The 24,020-nt window shown below is 35.8% G+C and overlaps 2 protein-coding genes across 3 annotated transcripts; one reads left to right on the plus strand and one right to left on the minus strand.

Moving 5' to 3' along the window:
* Nucleotides 1–9,524: 9,524 nt before the first annotated feature.
* On the plus strand, nucleotides 9,525–13,064 carry LOC116124461 (B-box zinc finger protein 22). The gene is made up of 3 exons (XM_031410197.1): nucleotides 9,525–9,773; nucleotides 10,748–11,176; nucleotides 12,457–13,064. The coding sequence occupies exons 1-3, from the start codon at nucleotides 9,588–9,590 to the stop codon at nucleotides 12,736–12,738; spliced, it is 897 nt and encodes a 298-aa protein (XP_031266057.1). The 5' UTR covers nucleotides 9,525–9,587; the 3' UTR covers nucleotides 12,739–13,064.
* Nucleotides 13,065–17,133: 4,069 nt separating this feature from the next.
* Nucleotides 17,134–21,507, minus strand: LOC116124454 (mechanosensitive ion channel protein 6). Of its 2 annotated transcripts, XM_031410187.1 has the most exons (6): nucleotides 19,694–21,507; nucleotides 19,146–19,269; nucleotides 18,503–18,796; nucleotides 18,193–18,395; nucleotides 17,777–18,078; nucleotides 17,134–17,533 (listed from the first exon to the last, which is right to left on the minus strand). In XM_031410187.1, the coding sequence occupies exons 1-5, from the start codon at nucleotides 21,427–21,429 to the stop codon at nucleotides 17,784–17,786; spliced, it is 2,652 nt and encodes an 883-aa protein (XP_031266047.1). In that variant the 5' UTR covers nucleotides 21,430–21,507; the 3' UTR covers nucleotides 17,134–17,533; nucleotides 17,777–17,783. The 2 variants fall into 2 exon arrangements, with proteins under 2 accessions (XP_031266047.1, XP_031266046.1); XM_031410186.1 differs by lacking the exon at nucleotides 17,134–17,533 and having other exon boundaries at nucleotides 17,570–18,078.
* Nucleotides 21,508–24,020: the final 2,513 nt, after the last annotated feature.

Genomic DNA, 24,020 nt, shown 5'->3' on the forward strand with positions numbered 1-24,020 from the left:
TCTCTACAATAGTGTACTTCTGCTCTAGTCTAAACTTGACTAGGATGGTTGGGCGCCTACTTATGTCAACTTCATCTAATTTTACTGCTTCAAGAAAGAGTATGTTGGTTGAGGATCCTCCATCTACAAAAATTCTCCTGTCGAGGATATTAGTAATCTACAGGCTGATTACTAGGGCTCATGATGCATGGTAGTCAAGGTGACAGGGTTATCATCTTCAAACTGGATTACTTATTTTAATAGTGTTTGGACGAATGGATGAGTCGAACGAACCTCTTGGTGACTGGCTCGGGCATGTCTCTTTGCTGAATAATAACTAACCCTGCTAATTACTGAACCCCCAGATATGATGTTGCAGAAACCCTTGGGTTTTGGATCTTTGAGAGGGGGAGACCGCTCTTTGTTGTTTCTTTGATTCATGGTTTGCTTCCCTTTGTCAATTAGTAAATCTCTCAGGTACCCTCTCTTCAGTAATGTTGCGACCTCCAGTCTCAGGGCAAGACAATCAGTTGTATTGTGTCCATGATCATTGTGGAACTCACACCACTTGGAGGTGTCTTTCTTGATGTCCGAGTCTAACTTTGCTGGCCACTTGACAGTTGGCCTCATACCTTTCATGATTGCTACCAGGTGGGTAGGCTCAACACTGAGGTTGTACTCTAGGATTTTGAACGAGGCGAAACTAGATGGGTGCTGCATCTGGTTGGCTTCATCTTCTTCCCATCTGATATGGATCACTGCCTGGGCCAGTGCATCTTCCATTGTGATACAATCGAGCTTGGTGAGGTCTTTTTATAGTTCTCCGTCAAGGATGAGCCCTTTCCTGAATGCTTCTACTGTAGTTTCAAGATTACAAGAAGGGATTGAGATCTTCTCTTTATTGAAGCGGCTAACATATTCTCGCAATGGTTCGCCCCTTCTTTGGTACACCCAATACAAATCGACGGATAGCTTCTTACTACTGGCAAATTGTTCGATAAAGGTGTCAACCAGTTAGGCAAAGGAACTTATGGTGTTATTGGGGAGGTTAGTGTACCACTGTAAGGTCGGTCCCAAGAGGCTAGAACCGAAGCTCTTATACATGCAGGCTTCTCTGAGATCCCTTGGTATGGAGGCGACGACCATCCGTTACTTATACGAGGCTATGTGATCATCTGAGTTGGTCGTCCCATCATATGACTTCATGTTAGGAATGGTGAATTTGGGTGGCATCTCGACTAGGGCTATTAAATCCACAAAGGGCAAATCTGCATAGTTATAGGGCGGGCTCTTTTTGGTAAGGGAGGGCACTCCTGATATGTGCCTCATCATGGCCCCATATCCGCCAATTTTTTCACCAATATTTGCTCGAGAGGGGTGCCCGTGGCTAAGAGTTGAGCGTCAACGCTCTGGCTGTGTGCCTGTGATCCACTCGATCCTCCCAGACGAGTCATGTCATAGTGTGTGGATTGGAGATATGTTCCATAGTAGTTTGGTTGGGGGCTGGGGTACTCAGTCGCCCCTTCAGGTTGAGTCGGTCCCAGTGTGACCGAGTGGCTGTTTCGACCGGCATGGATGATCAGAGGTGTACTTGTAGGATGACTCGAGCTATGGGGATGACTTATGCTAGGATGGGTTTGTTAGGCATGGTGCTACCCGCTCGACCCGTGAGGGAGAACCGAGCCTAGTGGGGTTCGTAGGTGCGGGTTATCGATCATGGTAGATTGGGTGGGATTATTGACAGTGGCTGATGTTTGCAACTGCTGGTTTAGGATTGTTTGAGTAATGGGGTTGAGTGTGAGTGGTGGATTAATTGGGAAAGGTGTTTGTAAGGATAGATGGGTTGTGTTTAAGGCTGAGCCATCCATTAAGGACGATTGAATGTGGGATGATTGTGGATCTCTATTTGAGCTTCTAGGGTCAAGGGTTGATAGGTTTTGCATTAAGCTTACCGAGATGTGAAACCGATTCCCGAGCATCTGGTCATGAGTGAAGTCAAGTGAATAAAACTAGTTTACCTGCTCTCAAAAAGTTTTATTTTTAGCCCGGATGTTTGAGTTCTCAGCCTCCAGTGCTGCCACCTTATCCAAATTTTGTTGCATCATAGTCGTTAAAGCCTCGATTTTTGCCGAGAGATTTGTAGGAGCATTGTTTTTTGTCTCAGTCATGATTGATTCCCTTGTGGACAGAATGTCGAAAGAATGTTGATTGCCAGAGGCCCCACGGTCGACACCAAACTATAGACGTCAAAATCTGCTGCACCTGCACACACACAAAGGCACGAATATGAAGCGAACGGAAAACGCCGGGGTGGTGTTTGCCGTAGGCACTCCGACGCTCAAGTTGGTAAGGATAATGAAGGCTTTTTAGTGAGGGTTAAGGGAAAGAAATGGTTACCAACATCTTAGTAGGGAACTAAGACCACGGAGACGAAGTATAGCTCTCAAGAGTGAGAACTAAGGGGCTAGAAGGTGTAATGTTGAATGCCTAAATAGCGGGGTGACCCCTGTTTATATAGAAGTTGTGGGATGTTCGTATCTCGGTAGGATTCTGAATCCACATATGAGGAGGTCTAATGAATAAGGAAAACCCTGATTCACTTGCCTCATTAGCGGTAAGAGTCCTAATTCATCAAAGATACAGAATGTTGGATGGATCAGGATAGAACTGAATATAAAGAGTCCTACTTACCTTGTTTCGGAGGCCTAGCCTTTGGTGGGCTATTGACGAAGCCCATTCCGAAAGGATGCTAGATCTGGGCCCAAGTCACGGAATTCAGCGCTGGCCCAACCAGAGTTGGATTGTGTCCTTGGGCCTTTGTGGTAAGAGATGCAGGCCTGGGCTTGATGGAGGTCCAAGTGATTTTTGACCCCCACACAGCCCCCTTGCATTTGTCCAATTAATTATTAAACGTAAACCTTAAAATTATATTTATGTAATTAATTAATGACACATATATTTGTTAGAGTATATGCCCTAGAGCCAATCAATTATTGTAGAATTGACTCTTTGTAATAATGTTCATTAATCAATAAAAGGCATTTTATTCTATATCGCGTAAATCATTATTATTGCAATATGTATTGATATATGTCTTTATAATGGTAGAACCGTGACGAGGGTAGTGTTTCAAATCTTGATAGTGAGAACCCTATGAGCACATATGGTGGCCATTCTAGAAACGTCTGTAGCCCCAATATTATTCTGAAGTAAGGGCACAGATAATACGGTAAGGTTATCATAGTGTTGAACGACCCTGTCGAAAGGCAGTGACTGATCTCACTTGTCAAGGTTGTTCGGTGACAACCTGGTGCAACACATGGGTGCTTGTGTAGGCGATTACACCGCAGCAAGTTCACTAGACTGACCCACCAAAGGATTCCATATGAATGGTAACCTTAGTGTCTATGGAATAATCCTCTAACGAATGGTGGTGCATGTGATCCTTAGACTTGAGATCACCGGAACGCCTTGTACACCGATTGGTGTAGTTTGACACTAGCCTAAGCGAGTTCTTTTCAAGTTGTCAATACGGTGGTGATTGGCTGCATCAAGGAGTGTATCAAGACTATAGTGGATTGACAGAGGATTCATCACTCCCGGATACGGGAGAAGTTATCTCACGGCGCAATTCAGTATAGGCAATGACGTTAAAACTGTGGCCACAGTGGGATTGAGTTGTTGCTCTATCCAGTTTATAATACAGGTCATTGGTCCAGAAACTAAATACATAGTATCGAGAGTAACCGAAGGTTGACACTATTTCTATGCCTTCGTCTCGTCGAGATAACGTATGATGAAAGGATCGAATTGTACGGTAACCATATCGTTGACAGATAGCTACTTTGGGAATCCGAATCTATCGGATGGCCATGATGCCTTGCTAGGGGTCAATCTTAGTCTGTGTATTAGTAAGATGATTAATTGGTGTTAATCGCGATGCTATACACTGCCGATATGATGATGGATCACGCACATAGAAGATAATTTAAGATCCAAGAAGAAAGAATGGTGTTTTCGTCTTTTAAGTGAAAGGGTATTTTGGTAATTTCACAGTGCAATTAAATTTGCTGAGGTCGTAGCCTTTATTAATTTGTTAGAAAAATTAAATAAGTGAAATTACGTTTAAATGTGTGTTCGCACATATTTAAATATAATTATCATTATTGTTAAATAATATATATATATATATATATTTAAATATATATTAATTATTTTAATTGAGATAATGATGGAAAAATAAAATATTAAATTGGGAGTGTTTGGCAACATGGGGCGTTTGGGTTGGAGCTCAAACCTATTCCGTATGGGATTAGGGCAAATTGATTAACAATAAAAAAAAGTATGTGTGTTAATTGGATAATTAATAATTTCTTTTAGAAATTAAAACACACAGCAACCCTCTCAATCATCCCACGGCATAAACATTCTTGGCCTAAAATTAATTCAATTGATTTGCTTTCTTCTTATTCTTGAAACCACAGAGGATCTAGCAAATTCCTCTTTGGTTCTTTTGAGATTGTCTTCGTGTAGACTACGCAGGTTCGATCCTACACTTGGATCGGTAGCAAAACATTCGTCGACAAATTTGGAGGAGCCTCCAACGTGCGTTTGTTTTCTTTAAACTCATATTTATTTTTCTGCAGATTTTATTTAATATGAATTAAAAATTATACCCTTGATCTTGGCTCATGTAAACAATCCCTGAATTATTATTTTTGTTTCCGTGTGTATGGGATCGTTACTAACAATATTACAATTGATCTCATAGAAATTCAGCTGGATTTAATATTTAGTATTTATTTATTTTATTTTTTTGGATAATTGGGGTTTAACCTTCATAACTCATTGAACACACTACAAGCGTGTTTTCAAAATATGAGGGAGGGGGAATGTTCGTTTATGATAGATTTGGGATAAAGATCTCATTGAACCTAAGAAAATATTTAAAAAAAAAAAATCTTTTAACAGCCCTCTCTCATTTGTCCAATTAATTATTAAATGTAAACCTTAAAATTATATTTATGTAATTAATTAATGACACATATGTTAAATTGATCTCATAGAAAATTCAGCTAGGTATTTAGTATTTATTTTTTTATATATAATTGGGGTTTAAGTTCCAAGACCTACTGAACACACTACAAATCCACAAATCCAATAACTAGATAAATTAGGATTCGAACAGAAGATTTTTTCTTATATATAAGGTAAAAAAAATGTCAAGAGAACGTCAATGACGTTGCCGACTTGACATATTGTATAGTTAAATCACTATGTTAGTTAAAATAATGTAAAGCAATTAACTATTCACAAACTATGTATGATTAATTTTTTAAAGAAATTATCATCATAATTATTCTAGTTATACTTAATTTTTACTTACAAATGGAGCTTCATTAAAATAAGAAAAAATAAACAAAAAAATCAAGTAAACGAAATATATATGATTTAATTAGAATAGAGGATTTGCAAGGGACACCTTAGTTTAGTGAGCGAATTCAACACTTACATCTTATAATTTCATAATGGAGCACTTATACCGTTATAATTGAATAATGTTTGTGAAAGTAACTATCATAAAATAAAAATATACAATATAATAAAAAAATTTATTTATTTTTCAAATGTGTTATCGAATTATCAAAATTTAATATTTTTATTTATTTAATAATTTAATTGTTTGATCATATGATAAACGATAAATATTAGCTTTTTTATAGGAGAAAATATAAAAAAGGTTACATGAATTTTGTGTGCCATAACTTTTCTCAAGTGTTTGTTAATTACAATGGTATAAATGCTCCAATTCTAAAACCTGTGAATCCTTTTATTCTTTCACTAAACCTAGGCGTGTCCATGTATTAATAACATCTTGAAAATCATAATAAACAAAGCACGTGACAATGTCAAAGGAGCGTGACACATGCGTTTCAAAGATACCGTGGAGACTGGTGACGATATTTCGCAAGTCTTATAACTTGACATTAAGGTGGAACAAATAGGCGGGTTAGGCGAGTCAACCCTAACCCGGCCCGTAATGAAGCGGGTTGAACCTAACCCAACAGCAACCCCTGGGAGGGCCAGGTTGCAAAATGGCAACCCACAACCCGGGGTTGCTGTTTGTCTCTTTTAAAAGAGACCCGCCAACCCGCCGAGTTGGAAAAAAAATATAAAATTTAATTTTTTTTTTCAAATTACCCCTTTACCCTTGAAATATAGCCGTTGGAGGGGTCTTTTTCGTTATTTTTCTTTCCTATTTTTTTCTATAAATTGGCCCTAAACTCTACATTTTTCTCACAACTCAAATTCTCTCATTCTCTCATTCTCTAATCTCTCAATTATTCATTTATTCTCTTAATCTCTTTGTTATCAATTTGCTCGTATTTTAATTTTATTAGTTTTTGCAATTTTTAATTCATATTTCCAATTTCCATATTCCAATTCTCTTTCTAATTTTTATTTCTTCTACATCAATTTTTTTTTTCAACTACAATGGATAGATATTTCTCTCCCATCAATTACAATGATGAAGGAAACTACTATCATAATCCTAGTCCTACGATTTTACTAACTAAATGCAGGAGGAGATTCAATAGTCCCGCTTTCCCATTCTCAGAATCCGATACACCTCAAAATATGCCCTCGATTTCAACAACTCCCGTGGTTCTAAAGTCGCCCTCGTAATCGTCGTACTCGTCCAACTTCATCTCAAGCTGAGACGGGATCATCAACTGCCGTCGAAAGCGAAGACAGACACACATAAGACATTTGAGCGTATTTCGACAAGTTTTACGAGACAGAAAATGGCTTTCAAGTCAAGAAAGCGAGATGCAAATACTGTGGAAATATTTAAAAGCTGATTCAGGTAATGGTACTAGTACTTTAAAAAGGCATGCTAAAAACATATTAATCAATATGGAAATAGAGAAAGCAATCAAACTCAAATAACTAATATGGGTACTAATTGGCGTTATAATTCTATGATATAAGGAACAGTTAGCTTTATATATGCTGCAACTGATCAACCTATTAATATGGCTGAAGATAAATATTTTGAAAGATTTGTTCAAATTCATTTTTTCCAGGATTTAAAAGTTTTATAAAACTGCAACTAGAAATGATTTAATAAAATGTTTAAAAAAATGAAATTAGAATAAAAAATAAAATACATACTTATCATGTTAGTGTGGCTCTAACTGCCGATATTTGGAATGGTAGAGCTAAACAAGATTATATTTGTGTGACTAGTCATTATTTTGATAATGAATGTAAATTAAATAAATCTTTATTAAGATTTAGATTAATAAATGTTGATCATAGTGGTGAACAAATTTATAATAAAATTGTTGAAGTTTTAGAAGATTATGATATTGTTAGAAAGTGATAAGTTTAACTTAGATAATGCAAGTTCTAATAGTAAAGTTATAGATTATTTTCAAAGTAATTATCTTTATATAATAATTTGAAGTTTTTTCACCAACGTTGTGCATGCCATGTTATTAATTTAATTGTGAAAAGCGGTATGAAAATAATTAAGAAAATATAATAGAATAGAGATTGTTTAGCTTGAATTACTAGTATAATAAAAGAAATGCTGAATTTCAAGACGCTTGTATAAAATCAATATGTCTCCTAGAACTTTTGCATTAGACAGCCTGTTAGATGGAATAGTACTTATTTAATGTTTGATTCATGTTTACCTTATGCTAATATAATTAGTTATTTTGTAGCAAATAATAGAGGTCCTCATTATTGGTAGAAAATGATTGGCAAATAACTAAAGTATTTCATTCTTTTCTAAAACTTTTTACCAATCCACTTATAACTTTCTGGTGTGTATCATCCTACTAGTCCATTAGTAATACATACAATTACAAAAAATTTCGATTATTTATAAAAACAAAGACAATGTAATTTTAAATGCACCAATAAAGGCAATGGAATTTTTTTTTTTAAAATATTAGGAACCCATCTTTTTCTTTATTGTTTAGGTGCTATATTTGATCCTAGAATTAAATTAGCAGGTTTAGAAAATGGTTTGACAATTTATGTGAAAATTTACAAACCGAAGTATATGCCAATCAAATAGGAGAGGTGAAAATAGACTTTTCGAAGTATATTTCCAATATGAAAATAGGTATGGGAACCCGCAAAGAGGCGAAACATCCAGGGAAGCTGCATCAGAAGAAACAAATGAAGACTTCTACTTTTGGGGTGCACTGAATAGGCCGAAGAGGACCCAAATCCGAAGCACAGGCTCCTCTTCAGAAGCTCCACCAACAACAACAACTAATGTACTGTCTTCCATGCAGTCACAGAGTAATGAGCTTCAACAATATTTGGCAACCCCTGAAATATTACCAGTAGATCCACAACGAGAGCCAGCATTGATCTCTTAGACTATTGGAGCAGAAAAATGTTTTTCTGGTATATCAAGACTTGTCTTGGATGTTTTGTTTGTTCCTATCTCAACCGTCTCATCCGAACAAACATTTAGTGCAAGTGGAAGAATTTTAAATGAAATGAGGACTAAACTTTCACCAAAAATATTGAAGTCCTCACATGTCTTCGAGATTGGAACGTCGCGCCATCAATGTCAATACGAGGTTGTCGACGATACTTTAATAGAATCATTTCAATTTTGTAATATAGATGATACGGATGAGGGAGGTCCTAGTGAACCCCAAAATTAGTTGTTTTGTAAATTGTAACTTGTAAATTAATTGTCAATTATTGCACTCTTTTTCTTTACCAAGTTTTTGTCCTCTTGGGTTTTTCTTGGTGAGGTTTTTAAAGGCAATAATTATTATAATTTCTTATTTTATTTTTAATAATAAATAAATTAATTATTCTTATATTACAATTTTAATGTATTGCACTCTTTTTCCTTACCAAGTTTTTGTCCTATTGGGTTTTCTTGGTGAGGTTTTTAACGAGGCAATAATTATTATAATTTCTTATTTTATTTTTTAATAAATGAATAAATTTAATTATTCTTATATTATAATTTTAATGTATTAAAATTGAATTAATATTTGGAATGTTAACAAAAAAAAAATTAATTTAATTTAATTATTAATATTTGAAAAGAAATTAACAATTAACTAAAAACAATTACATTTATTCATTTATAAATTGTTAATTATTCATTTGAAAAGTTAATTAAACATTTAAACTTAAACAAAATCAAAAAGATGGTTAACCCGGCCTAACCCGCGGCCTAACCCGATGGGTTAGGGTTGGCAGTCCGGGTTGGGCCAGCCAATTCCCTAACATTGGCAGGCTTAACCCCTCTTGCCAATGTTATCAGGCGGGTCAGGAAGACCCGTCACTTAAAGCAACCCACCGCGGGCCGGGCCGGGCCGGGTCGGATTGCTTTTCCACCAAGTGACATCGCACAGGCGGTCTCCTGTTTCACAGCACAAACTATAAATCGACACGCGTGCGTTACCATTCAAACACGCCTTTACACTCAGCCGCACAAAATATCCTCTTTTCCTCACTCCCACAACAACACACTAAACCTCAAAAACCCTCCTGACTTCTGATCTTCCCCCTCCGTTTGACCCTCAAAGCAACCGTTTTCTTGCAGGAACGGCTCAGAAATGAAGATACAGTGCAACGTATGCGAGGCAGCCGAGGCCAAGGTGTTGTGTTGTGCGGACGAGGCCGCGCTCTGTTGGGAGTGTGATGAAAAGGTTCATGCTGCGAATAAGCTAGCGAGCAAGCACCAGAGGGTCCCTCTTTCTTCTTCTTCTTCTACTCAAATGCCCAAGTGCGACATTTGTCAGGTGTTTTTTTGTTTTTTAAATAAATTTGATTTTGGTTTGATTATTGATCTTGTGGCTTATGCTCACATGTTTGTTTAGTTGCTGAGAAATTTTTGAAGTGATAAAAAGTTGGGAATATGTTGTTTGGAAGGCCAATTTTGTTATATGGTGTGAGCGGAGTTGAATTGAGGGTTTTATTTGTGTTTCTGTTATATGCTTTGGTTGTATCGATGAATTGGGGTGGATAATTTTTGTTCTGCGGATTATGTTTTGTATCTCTTGTGACTGGATTTTTTGGGATTTGATTGGTTTAATTAATCATATGATGAGGTTTTTTGGGTTTTGACGGGCGTACAAGTGGGATTCAATTTTAGAAGCTCAACAGTAAGGTTGATTGGGGAATATACATTGATTTGCTTCCTACAATTCTTAAAGATCTCTATTTGTAGCTTGAAGTGTGTTAGCTACAACTTGTTTCGATGGAAGGCTTTCATTGATTGTGGATGTTTTGCACTAATATTGTGAAAATTCTTAAAAATGTGTATTTTGTGCGGAAGTGAGTGTGTGATTGTAATTACTCTTTGATGTCTCTGTTGTTAGTTAGCATCTTTTTCTTTGTTTCTCGCTGGAGAGAAAAAAAATAATAATAATGACATTGGCATCCTGGCAAGTAATCCAATTTTATTGTTCTTGGCCCAAGAACATGATTTAAATTTGAAAAAGAGAGAGAAGAAGTTACCTTCAAGTATTAAAATTGAGACAATGGACAAAATGGATAACAAGGTTTGCATTTTAAGTTAGTTAAGTTTAACCGTCTAAAAATAAATTGAGAAGGGACTTGAATGTTGGCAGACCATGACTTTATTTTGTTGTAACTTCCAAAGACATGTAGAGGTGTGTATATGGAGTGAATATATGGTTTAATTAACTTTGTTGGTTTTGATTTTTCAAATAGGTGTATTTTTCATTTTGATTAACTTTGAGAATCCTTGCAGGAAACAGCTGGCTTTTTCTTTTGTCTACAAGATCGGGCTTTACTTTGCAGGAAATGTGATGTTGCCATACACACTGCAAATACCTTTGTGTCTGCTCATCAGAGATTTTTGCTTACCGGCGTGAAAGTAGGTCTTGAAGCAGCTGACCTTGGCGCCTTGTCTTCTACAGTGAAGTCAACTTCGGGGGAGAAAAATTCAGAAACAAAATCCCACTGTGAGTCTAGAAGGAGCTCCCTGATGCCATTAGCTGGTGAATACAAAGAGGTTTTACCTGCAAATGCTGGTGGAATGGGGGATTGTGTGACAACAAGAGTATCGTTTGCTGGGGGCTCTGCAGCTGGAAGCATACCACCGTGGCAAATGGATGAATTTTTTGGACTTCCTGAATTCAATCAAAATTACGGTTACATGGATAATGGATCATCTAAGGTATGCGCCATTTCTTTATATTAGTAATATATCATTTGGTACTAGTGTGGAGGTCAACTTGTTATATTAATAGGTTTGTTGCTTCATGAATGACAAAAGTAGTTTGCACTAGGATATTTGTCAAAAGGTATCCCTAATGCTGACATTGATATCACAGAGTAGTGTTGACTCAGATACATATCACACTCTCTCTCGCACCAATGCTGCATGGTTAGGTCATGACTTGTAGAAGGGAAGAAGTTCTGGGAGGACTTAGTTGGCTGCATGGCCTGGTGGTGACATCAGTTTTTGTGTTGCCGGTGATGGAGATTTTGCATTGTGATAGTGAATATTGTAGGTAGCATCTAGGTCTGCCAATGGCATTGTAGCAACAACTTTGTAGTAATATATCTGGTTGATAACGACTTAAATTGCGAAGCAAACTCTTGAAACAGCAACAATTTAGTCTGCTCTGTAGTTTTTGTAGTGATATCTAGTATCTGGTTGGATCTGTTTTCATTTGAAGGTTAAAAGTGATCTTCAAAATTGGAATAGAGACTCCTTTTTATCCTGTCGGGAAAAAAGTCTTTCTGGTGTTATTTTTATTTTTTATTAACTTAAAGAAACAATCAAGGCTTTAGTTGCTCTACTTCTCATAGGTTTATGTTGTTTGCTGTGGTTCTGGTGCTCACATGTAACAATTGACGTTCGATAGCCTGTGTGATGCAAATTTATAAGTCATAAATGAGAAGGAAGGTGTCCGCCTCTGATGCATGGAGATGGCAATTGAACTCATCACTGTCATGATTTGGCCATGCCAGATATGAAACACAGGACATATACATGATACACAAATGATGAATTACACATTTCTGTGTCAAATAGCATTGTCCTGTGTTTTCTTAAGTTTTTTCTCATTGATTAGATGCATGCACACACGTGTAAACATTATTATATATATAGGCCAATTGTCTTGACTTCTCCTCTGCATCATCCTATTTCCAAATCATGTAAATGTTGATAATAAATCCATTATAGATTTGAAGTGGATCTAGGCATCCTTTATGGTACATGTGCAGGCATATCTCCATGCCTTGTCCTTGACCATCTGTCCTTTTGCAACTTTGAAGTGTCCTTGGTTCCTGGTATTTGACCTGGAAAGGAAGTAAATTGACCTAACCATTCAACTGTTTTAATTATGGTAATTTATTCCTTAAGTACCTAGTATATTGACACTGTCTTCCAACATCTAAAGTTGATACAGCTGACAATTTTGGTTCTTTTGTGTTGGGTATTTCCAGACTGATACTGGCAAGCGTGGAGACTCTGACAGCTCCCCAGTCTTAAGATCTGCTGAGGAAGAGCTAGACAATGATGAGTGCTTGGGTCAGGGGCCGGAGAGCTCCTGGGCAGTGCCACAAATTCCTTCCCCTCCTACAGCCTCGGGGCTCTATTGGCCAAAAAGTTCGCCGAATCTATATGATACCACAGCATTCGTGCCTGACATATACAACTCAACCATTCAAGACCCCCACCACAATCAGCATCATGGCCCTGCAAAAAGACCGCAGTTGGGGTTGTAACCCTAGTGACTTCCAAAATCACGTTCGATGTCTCAGGTTCAAACTTCACTTCGGCATGATTTTTTTGCCTAACTTCTCTCCCTCCATTTGCTGTTACAAATTGTTCACTGCTCTCTTATTCCTGATGGGGTTTTGAGAAGAAAGTAAAAATAAGTACATGGATTTGAAAAGCAAGTTCTTTGATTTGGAAGTTACAGCTATAGTGTCTAGTTACCATAGTGTTTAGTCTCTATAGATTCTTAAGACAAAGTTGTAGTTTTTGTGGTTTCAGTGCATCTACTTGATGAAATTGCTTAACTGTGTTTATATCTTCTTATTACTGGTAAATTATACCAAATAGTTACATACTTTATCTTCTAATATCCCATGTTTATGGATTTTTGCTCATTTGTGTATTGGTGATGTTTATTTTGTATGCATTCATTTTGAAAGTTTAGTATTTCTTATTTCCGTTTGACTGGGTTGCCCACTCTTCCATCAATGAGGTATGGGTTAAGTGAAATTCTGTCTTGAGGTTTCCGAAATAGACAAATACATCGTTCTAGGAAGAGATAATTACATCTAATGTATCGCATAAACTATCTAATTTTGTAAGAACGCTGATACAATGCTCTTAGAGAAAGTTTTTGATAGTTTTAAAAGAACTTTTGATAAATATAGAGTATATAATATTTTTCCAGAACAGCAGAATTATTTTATATTAAGAGATCTGGATAAATTAAATACCCTTAGGGGGCATTTGGTTAGGGGTTATGTGGGATTACTAGGGTTAAATCATTTTATATTACTTGAGTATCATGTTTGGTTGTCAAATAATATAAGATTTCGGTAATCTTTTAATATTAAAATAGTGGTTACTGTTGGTAATATTTGAGGTAATATGATTACCTTCATTTTTTTAGGTTGTAAGATTACTTAGGTAATCTTTTTTTGTTACAATTCTATCTCTTATTAATAAAATTTTAAGACAATAATGCTTTTATTTTTAAATTTATTTGCATGAATCTTGCTTTTATCATTTCACCCCAATTAATTAACTTTTTGGACAAAATTACCCTTGAAATCAAAATAAATTTCAGCTTACCCAAGCCACTATCCCTACCCACCTGCTATCGCTTGTCACCAGTCAAACCACAGTCAATCGTCGCGGGAAGTCTTCGGAAGTCACCTGGAGTCGTCGTGAGTAGTCCACCATGACCGGGAGGCCCCAATATGGCCGTTTCTGGCCATATTGATGGCCAAAAAGGTCATATTGAGAGCAGATCTGGTCGGAAATGGCCAGATCTATTTTGGCCATTTCCAGCCAGATTGATGCGGCTAGACCCTTGGCCTTTATCGGTCAGATTTATTCCGACTGGAATAGATATGGTCATTAATGGCCAGATTCGTAGTCGTTAACGGCCAGATCTTGCCCAGATCTGACCAATAAAGGCCAAGGGTCTAGCCGTTAACGGCTAGATCCATCAATCTGGCCATTTCCGGTCATATTTGCTCCCGATATGGCTAAAAACGATCATATCAGGGCCTCTCGGTCATGGTGGGTTGCTCACGGCGACTTCCGACGGTGGTTTGCGGTGGCGGCAGCATAGTGGTGGGGTTGAATTTGTTATAAATTAAAGTTTTGTATAAGCAGAGGTGTTTTAGCTAAATTTGAAATATTGGGGGTTAAAAAAATTATTTAAAAATTAATAATAAAAATAATATTATATTAATATTTAAAAAGAGGACAATTTAGTAATTTAAATAATATATCCACTAATTTATTTCTTCTAACCAAATATATTAGTATGATATACCTACCAATTTATTCCAACTAACCAAACATATTTTTTTAAAGATTCTCAGTAATCTTCAAGATAATATAAGATTCTAGTAATCTAATATTCTCTGAATCAAACGCACATTTAATGTTATGTGTAAACTAACTATAACAAAGAATTTTGAGTTGAAATATAAGATAAAATACTGGATTAATTTCATTTGCCTCTAAGGGTGTGTTTGGTTCAGAGAATGTTGTATTACTAGGAATGTTATATTAATAGAAAGATGGATTATCTTGAAGATTATTGAGAATATTTAGGAAAATGTGTTTGGTTGGTTGGAATAAATTGGTGGGTATGTTATATTAATATGTTTGGTTGGGAGGAATAAATTGGTAAGTATGTTATATAATTTATTAAATTGTCCTCATTTGTAAATATTAATATAATATTATTTTTATTATTATTACTTTTAACCCCTTACATTTCAGATTTAGTTAAAATACCTCAACAACAAAAAAAAATTTAAAACTTAACTAAAATACCCTCACCCACACCAAGCCACTATCGACCGCCTATCATCGCTGTTGATGGCGTCGGCAGTGGTCGTAATGGCACACGACCGTTGGATATGGTCGGTCATGTGCCGATCTGGCCATTTACGACCAGATCCATCTATGGCCAGAACTGGCCGTCGTTAACAGTAAAAGTTCTAGTCGTTGTTAACGGTAAGATCTATCTGACCGTCTGGCTGTTAACAACTAGAAACTGTAGATCTGGTCGGAAACGACTAGAATAGATCTAGTCGTTTTCGGCCAAATCTACAGCGATATGGCCCTTTTTGGCCAAATATCTTGTCGAAAATGACCATATTGACGCACGATCGACCAGATGCGACCAGTCGTGCGCCTTTCCAGCATCGTTTGGCGAGGGTGGCCAGATCTAGCCACTACCCTTGGGTAATTTTTTTAAAGTTCTAAGTTATTTATGTCCTAAAAATTTTGTATATAAGGATAAAATAATCTATAAATATAATTGTAAATTGTTTTCGAATTAAGGGCATTGTTGTCCAAAAATTTTAATAGTTAAGGTAAAATTGTAACAAAAATAAGATTATCAAGTAATCTTAAAATACCTAAGAGAATTGAGGTAATTAGAGTACCTCATATATTGCCAACATTAATTACTATTGGTTTTGGAAGATTACCGAAATCTTATATTACTTGAAAAACAAACTTTTGTACGTGCGTGTGCGTGCATGTGTGCGTGGTCTGTGTGTCTGTCTCTATGTGTGTGTGTGTGTCTAGGGATGGTAATGGAATGGGGTTGGATTTCCCCTTCCCCGTCCCCGTTAGATGAATTTTTACTCGTCCTTGCCCCACAGGGAAATATTGATCCCTGTCTTGCCTTGAACTAGGGGAAAAAAATCTTTGAATTGTTGGAAGAAAGCACTAGTCGTACAGCACAAATTGTCGCAATGATAACGCAGTCAATCTGTCAACGGCCGACGACACGAAATTAGGGCTGGTTGCGAAGAAAACAAGGTTGTAGTGAGAGATCTCCAAAGGTTGTGTGCAACGGCGACTAGAAGCAGCAACGTAACATGATTTAGGTCTTTGATTGATTAGGAAAGTGTTAGTTGCAAAATGGCGTCAGAGTTGTGGTGAAAACCATCGGCCGCAGTGGCCACCGTAGCCAAACAGTTGAGAGAGACCTTTCTCTTTCTAAAGAGTTCACTTAATTGGTTTAAGGTTTAACCTTGGCTATATATGGGGAGGGTTTTTTTGTAATTATATAAATATATAAAGGTTAATTTAGTAACTTTATATCGGGGTTTAAGCAGGGCGGGGAAATATCTATCCTTGTCACCACCTTGTCCCCATTTTCGAAGAATTTTGTTGTCCCCATCCTCGCTTTTGGAAAACCCCCAAATTTACGAGTCGAATTGCCATCTTTATTGTGTGCAGTGTTATCCTTGGGTGTATTTGTTACTTTCAAAAACCTTTTGGTGGAATCCTTACTTGGGGGAAACTATTACCATCTCATTACTATTCATTTACAATACCAAATCTAGTGTCAATTCAAACCTCAAGGGGAAACTAGACCTGACAAAACGGATCTAGACCTGCGTGTTGACCCTTACCCAGATAAAAAATATAGGGTACGAGTCTAATGTATTGGACCCGTTTTTTTTAAAAACATGTACCCGACCCGACCCGTATTATTAACGGGTAATACGAGTAAACCCGCGGATACCCGTTTTTTGTTAAAAGAAAACAGGGGAAATCCCTAACTCTAATTCTCTCATACTCATTCACATTCAGTCATTCTCTCAACTCTCTCTCACAGCCATCCGTCATCCCAATCCCACCTTTGTCAACTCGTCATCTCTTCTCTCTCACATTCAGTCATTCATCATCCCAGTCCCACTATCGCGGCATCGCCATCTCTAAACTCCTCTCTCTCACAGACCACATCGTCGGCTCATCATCTCTTCTCTCTCACGTCGTCGGCTCATCATCTCCTCTCTCTCACGTTGTCGGCTCATCATCTCCTCTCTCTCTCCGTCGCAAGACTTGCGGCTCTCCTCATCTATATTTTTACTTCTTTTTCTCTATCTAATTATTTAAAATAAACATGTAATTTACAATACCGAAAAAAGTTTTCCCTCTTTTATTTCTTCCGCAGACAATAAAATGGAAAAGAAAATTTCACCAACTACTTTTTTGGCTTAAAAGTCAAATTTATTTTAACTACAAGTCTAGACTCTAGAAAGCACTACACATGCTTTCTGAGCAAAAGCACATGCATTGGTTACTAATGTAAATGTCAATACTCCCGGCTCATGCCAAACAAAATCTACACGCTTGTGCTAAAACTGAAGACAAGACAGTACATCACTGTCTTCACATTCACGTGCCCGCAAACTCATCAGCTCTTCATCAAAAGCTCCTTACTTAAAACTGGTTCTAGAAAAAGCACTTCCAATGTGCTTCTTTAAACAATGCTTTCTTCAGATTATTCAAAAAATGGCACTGCAAATTGCAAGATCATATAAAAAATGACAGATGGAACAGTAAATATCAGAAAATAATACTGAATACAATAAATACAATCATCTCTAAAACGAGGAGAATCTCATTTGACTCTAGGCTATGAACACTATGGGTATGCAGTTCATAACATTGGGCGAAAATAAGACATATTATATACTAAATGATACAATATCCCAAATGGGGCTCTTTATATTCGGTTACCATCTTTTCGCTTTGTCTCACCTCTCAGCTAGAGGTTTGCTGTCCGGTTTGAAGAGATGTGATCGGAGTTCATAGGATGCATGGAAGGCATGGCACGGACATTAATGTCGATTGGGTATAAGCGATACTGGATGTCAAGGTCCTTGAAAATCTTGACCATTTCTTCAACCAAGAGGGCTCTCCTCAACCATTTCTCTCCCATGTCTTGGTGGTTCATTCTATGTGTCAGCCATACTGCTATCCTTACCCTATTTAGTTCTTCCAGTTCCTTAAATACGATCATTGGTTGTGGATACCAGTGATCCTTCTTGTTGTCGACATAACTGCAATGCCAACAATGAGAAATACTCAATCATTAAGTGATCAGACAAATAAGGAATTTTCAAGTGCGAAAGCAAGATAACAATGGCATAGTACTAGAATTTCTGAGTAGTTACCTTAGTATTCTCTGTTTCATATGAGCAATCTTCTCTGCCGGAGTACATACATGGATGCAGAACTCAACTGCATCTCCCATATCAGGACTACGGTAGTAATTGCTAATAGCCTTTGTAGCAAGAACACTATTTGGAATAATAATCTTCTGGTTGTCATATCGTAGGAAAACAGTAGTTAAGATGTTCATCTCTTCCACTACCATCTGCAGTTGAATGGAAACATTAGTTGGGTGAACACACAGTTTATGTAAATGAAAAATTGTGTATTTGTAAGGGGATAGAAAGATGAAGTATTATTTAAACAATGTACCTGAACTCCTTCAATCTCGCACCGATCGCCCACATCAAAGGGGTGCATCACAAACAGAAAGATGATAGCCTCAAATACTGTCTTGCATGTGTTTCCGAAAACGAATGCCACTACAACAAGCTGAGAGCTTACAAAGAGTAGAAATTTGGTGGTAGCGATTCCCAATATAAGGAGCCAGATAATCACAATGATAATTGCAACCAAAGTGTTCACCATATGATGAAGTCTGTTGACCGCTGTTTTCGTATCGTTCAAAGTAAACGCTAGTGCCCTCCGCTCTCTAAAAACATTAACCTAAAACAGATGCATTGCATTATCATTACATTGCATATAACAATAAAAGCTATAAAACTCAACCAGAGATTCCTGCAATCAATCATGTGATCACAAGCAAACATTAGATAGTTGTTTTGATGCATTCACTTCAACTTGAACTGAGACCTTGTATATAAGAAGGTTTGTAACTGTGTTTACTGATACTCAAAGTTTGGTGGACATTACGACACCCCAAAGATAATCAGTCATAAATGTGCACACATTTTGCACTTCAAAAAATAAATTGACATTTACTGTCAACACAAAATTGAACAGGCAATAGAAGAAAGGAACAAGATATGCATGGAACTAATCACCTAATTCTTACCACCCAATTCTTCAAAGCCGACTTGCTAATTCTATTGCTTTCAGATGCTCCTTCAAAGAGACTCATGGTCTTCTCAGCCTCCTCTTCTGGCAAGAAACGCATTAGGTCCTCCAGGAATATGAACCTGAAAAAAGAAGTACGAAAAAAATTGATTACGTGATTAATGGGTCATTTTGGTGAAGTTAACACATCAGTCCTTTGACCCTTATTTTTTCAACCCAGTATTAGCACTGATATCTTCTGAAATACAGGTGGAACTACCTTCTATATGCTTGATTTGACATTGTTAATAAATCAGGAGCTTTTTCGGCAAGAGGTAATATGATAGCAAAGTTCAAGTCATTCGCAACAAAACTCACCACAGATAGAACAAAGATGATGCAAATTTAAATCAAAAGGAAAAACAACAGTAAAAACTAAAAAAGAAGACTCACCAAGTAAATTAAAATTTAAAACAAGAGTAGAAGTAAAATCAAATTCAAGGCAGACAAGCACCCTATTTGCACATGTAACATAGTATTGCAAACGTGATAGGATTAAGGACATACTTGGACCCTTGCTTAGCCACATTCTGGAAAATTTTCTTTGCAGCAACTTTTGCCTCGTATTCACTTTTAATATGCGGTCCAGACTCATCGGCTTGACTTGAATTTTGTATGTGTTCATCTAATGTGGTAAGAGATCCATACCGGACTATATTGATAAGCCTCTTCATATTCCAAGCAGAAACATTCTTATGGTTCAACTTGTGCAAGTGATCAATTGTGATCCCATCTTCTTCCTTGTTGGAAAGTGCACGAGAGATCCTAGGACTCTTTCCCCCACGAGGAGTTTTCTGTAGCCTTCCACTCCCCATCAACTTTGGATTCTGTGGTGATGATAAGGCGCTTGTTTTGAGACCAGGGGGAATAGTAGCACCTGCATTTTGCAGTTTTTGAACCTCAACCGCTATTCTTTCCTCTTCCTCCTCTGCTTTTTGTATTTCGATAACAGGAGGACCAGAAAGTGTTTCAATCACATATTGATTGAACAATGCCTCTTGAATTCTGTCAAAGTACGTGCTCACATGGAAAGATGATGCAAGAACTTTCACAAGAAGGGTCTTCACCAACCACAGCAGTACGCCCACCAAAAGACAAACCAAGATCTTAGTTACAATCCGAAGAACTTTACTGTTGGTCTCCCTCTGAACTTTTTTATCAAACAAGTAATGCCAAGCAATCAACACAAGCCCCAACCAAAGACAATTCTGAACCGCCTTCCTCAATCCATAAACAAAATACAAAACCCGTTTTCGCAAAAGGAAATTCCTCTCGAATAAGAACACAACAATCCTCACAATCCAACTAGACACCAACCTACCACATATCAAAACCAAAATCAAAACCTCCCATTTCCACAGTTCAAGCTTCCACAAATGCCTACCCTTAAGAAATTTAAACGTTAAACTAGAAACTAACGCCGCTATAATCAGAATCAAACTTAACCATTCAAGCACAACCCACAAACTAATTTTCTCCTTCTTATACTCATCAGGCAAATCCTCTTCCAAGAATGGATCATCCTCTTCATCTTCAGCATTTCTCGCAATAAACCCACTTTTCAACTGAGCTGATCTCCCCACTACTCTCCCAGATTTCTGCTCAACTCTATCCTGTGGAGGGTCAAACAACCTAGACTTCGTCTTAGTCATCAACACTCTAGACTTCCTATTAAAGGACACATCCCTATCAAACGACCGGTTTGAAGTACACTTCAAAACCTCTCCTTCAGAATCTTTCTGTGGGGAATCTTTATAACTACTGTTAGAATTAGAATGCCTTCTTTTAAAAGACTCAAACGAAACTCTATTATCTTTGTTATGCAAAGTAGGCGACTCAGCCACGGTTGGTAAAGTCTGTTTCTCATTATAATTATAAACATTAATATTACCATTATTTTCACTCGCTGCCTCTTGTTGTTGAAGCTCATCCATGTCCAAGTCCATATCAAGAGAGATCTCACCTGAAGCTTTCTGCTTATGCAAAAACTGACCAATCAACTTCGAGGGTGGATCTTCAATTCCTGCACCGCGTTGCATGAAATCAAAATCACCCTCTTCTTCGCCACTCTTCCCTTCTTCCCCGTTCTTCTTCTTCATGTTGTTGTTTTTGTTCCGGTCTCTATCTTGCCAAAAATCATAGCTTGACTCTCGCCAAATCTTGCTGTTGTTGGTGTTGGTTGTTGTTTTATCACCCTCGACCTTGATGACAACGTCTCTCCGGTCAGGAGAATCAACGGCCATGAAGAACTCCCTCACTCACCCTCAAAAACGAGAACTTGCAAGCTAGCCGACCTTTAGAGTAAAAAAAACAAAAAAAAAAAAAACAAAACTTTAGAGTTGTAGTAAAATAATAGGACGAGAGAGAATGCGGGTGGTTTTTATAAGTAAAAGAACGTGTTTGGTTTCAGGAAAACGATAGAAAATGGTTATAGGTTGATTCGGTGGAGGACGCGTGGGTTAAGAGAGTGAATAAAGAAACGTATGTGTTTGAGGAAATTGGAGATACAGAGACTGTCAGAGAGATGAAAGAGAGACGAAGAGATAGGTGGAGGCGTGGAGCTGTGGAGGGAACACAGTTAATTTATTTATTGAAACAATTCCGTATATACAAAACTGTGTATTAATTTCATGTATTTATATCAAAATGATGGGTATAAAACTCTTATAGAGAAATAAATAAATAAAGATTGATTGACATACACTTCTCACAATTTTCTTTCATAAAAGCTGACATGTCAATTCGCATTTGATCAGATAGTCAGACAAACAAGATCCATTACGGACTGATCAATTACGACTTATGAGTTAACATGTCGTGTTTGCAAAAAAAAATTAATGAGAAAGGTTTATGATTTTAATATTATTATAAACATATTGTATATGTTTCATATATTTAAAATAAAAAACTTTGAATACATCAAAAATAATATTATATAAAAGAATATGTGTATTAAATTCTTTCACAAAAATAAATATATGATATGTCCCTCAAAAATTTTAAAATTAATTAAGAATATATTCTTTTATGAATTTATAGATTTATTTTCCTTTTTTTTTAAATATTAAAAATGATTGGAAAATAAAAAATAAAAATAGGTTTAACATGATAATATTTTACAAAAGGTGAAAATAAAAGCTAAAAACACAAAGAAACAAATGAAAAATTACAATATTTATCACCTTTACGAATAATAAAAACCTTGTTGTATTATCATTTATTTTATTTATTTTGAGGAATTTATCTCTAATATATAATTTTTTTACTTACGTAAGTTTTTTATAAAAGAAGTGAGAGAAAATAAAGAGAAATATTAATTTATTATTAGAATTATTTTCTCTTGTTATTCCAAAATTCGTGAAAATTAAAATAAAAAGTTTATTCATAAATATGATCTTATATTTCACGTAAAAAAAATAATAATAAATTCTAAAACAGGAGATAATATTTTTTTATTTAAGATGTGTTTGTTTTATTATTTTGATAGTATTTTTGAAAAAGTTAAACTGAATTATTATTATAAGTTAAGATTTGAATTTGAAAATATGTTTGATAAAATTACCTTTTAATTTCTTATATTTGTTAATTTAGTTAAACATTGTCTATAATAAAAGTTTTAAAATTAACAAAAACATTTCTATCTATCTATTAAATATCGATAATCGGTGGTTAACTATTTGAAATATCTGAGTGAATGAGAGTGTTTTTATTAATTTATTAATTTTTATTATTGGGAATATTTAATTAAATTAATAAATTTATAGAATTTAAATAGTTAAATAAAATAGAATTAAATTTTTAAAATAGAAAAGCAAATATATATTTTAGGTAAGATATGGATATGATATGGTTGAAATAATGCCTGGCACACCTTGAGCATTGGTAGTGCGGCTGAGTCATTTTATTACTGTAAAGTGAAAGTAAAAGGCTGTTGTCTACTAGGTTGAAACCTTGAGGACGACAAAATATTTTATTCCGAGGATAGCCCTTATCTATATTTGAATGACAGTAATGCCCTTCATTTTATTTATTAACTTCAACAAATAAGTCCAAATGTTTTAGTTAGATCTTGAAATATTTATATGCTAGATATGGAATTTGGTGGAGAGTGTTTAACATGTCTACCTAATTGTTATAGTGATTCATCATTATCATTATTATTATTATTATTTATAGTTTCTAAAGTGAATTAAAAACTAAAACTTTCTTATTATAGGGATTTTTCTATTTCATAATCTATAAGAATAGAAAAATAATAATGACATATATCTAAATTATAACAATTATTATTATTATTATTATTTTTTTCTTATCGTGGGTGTCAGGCCAGTTTACGTGCATCTCAAATATTCTTTTGAAACTATCGACCGGGTAAGAACCCCAGTAATTACCTTATATATCTAAATTAAATATACAAGATTTATATAAACTAATGTTAACATACTCTTTCAATTATCCAACAAAATGATGATATTCATATTTTATAAACTTTTAAGATTTAGTAGAATATATATAAAAAAATTGGATTATTACTTTTAAAAAGTTAGCTAAAAAAATATTTTAAAATTATAAAAGAATACCTTCTCTTTATCTATTTTTTATATATTAATATGTTATCTCGACCCACTTTGAGGCTTAATCAAATAACAAATTTTCCTTTGAGATTTTATAAATGATATAAGTCCCTATACCGTCAGTGTACAATTATGAATTTATTGATAAATATTGACTTAATTGCCTTTTTACTGTTTACTTTAATACTAAAAACTTTGTAATTGAGGAATATTTTTATAAACCCATGGAGATTTTCTATTTAATTATAGTTAAGGGAAAT

This window comes from Pistacia vera, unplaced genomic scaffold (assembly GCF_008641045.1).
Source record: "Pistacia vera cultivar Batoury unplaced genomic scaffold, PisVer_v2 Contig152, whole genome shotgun sequence".
Classification (NCBI taxonomy): domain Eukaryota; kingdom Viridiplantae; phylum Streptophyta; class Magnoliopsida; order Sapindales; family Anacardiaceae; genus Pistacia; species Pistacia vera.

Excerpts from the sequence above, each read along its gene's own strand:
- LOC116124454 (XM_031410187.1), bottom strand. The coding sequence starts at position 21,429 with ATGGCCGTTGATTCTCCTGACCGGAGAGACGTTGTCATCAAGGTCGAG. Across the intron at positions 18,396-18,502 it reads GCGAGATTGAAGGAGTTCAG|ATGGTAGTGGAAGAGATGAA; the intron begins GTACATTGTTTA and ends ATTCAACTGCAG. Across the intron at positions 18,079-18,192 it reads ATGAAACAGAGAATACTAAG|TTATGTCGACAACAAGAAGG; the intron begins GTAACTACTCAG and ends TTGGCATTGCAG.
- LOC116124461 (XM_031410197.1), top strand. The coding sequence starts at position 9,588 with ATGAAGATACAGTGCAACGTATGCGAGGCAGCCGAGGCCAAGGTGTTG. Across the intron at positions 9,774-10,747 it reads CCAAGTGCGACATTTGTCAG|GAAACAGCTGGCTTTTTCTT; the intron begins GTGTTTTTTTGT and ends GAATCCTTGCAG. Across the intron at positions 11,177-12,456 it reads TGGATAATGGATCATCTAAG|ACTGATACTGGCAAGCGTGG; the intron begins GTATGCGCCATT and ends GGGTATTTCCAG.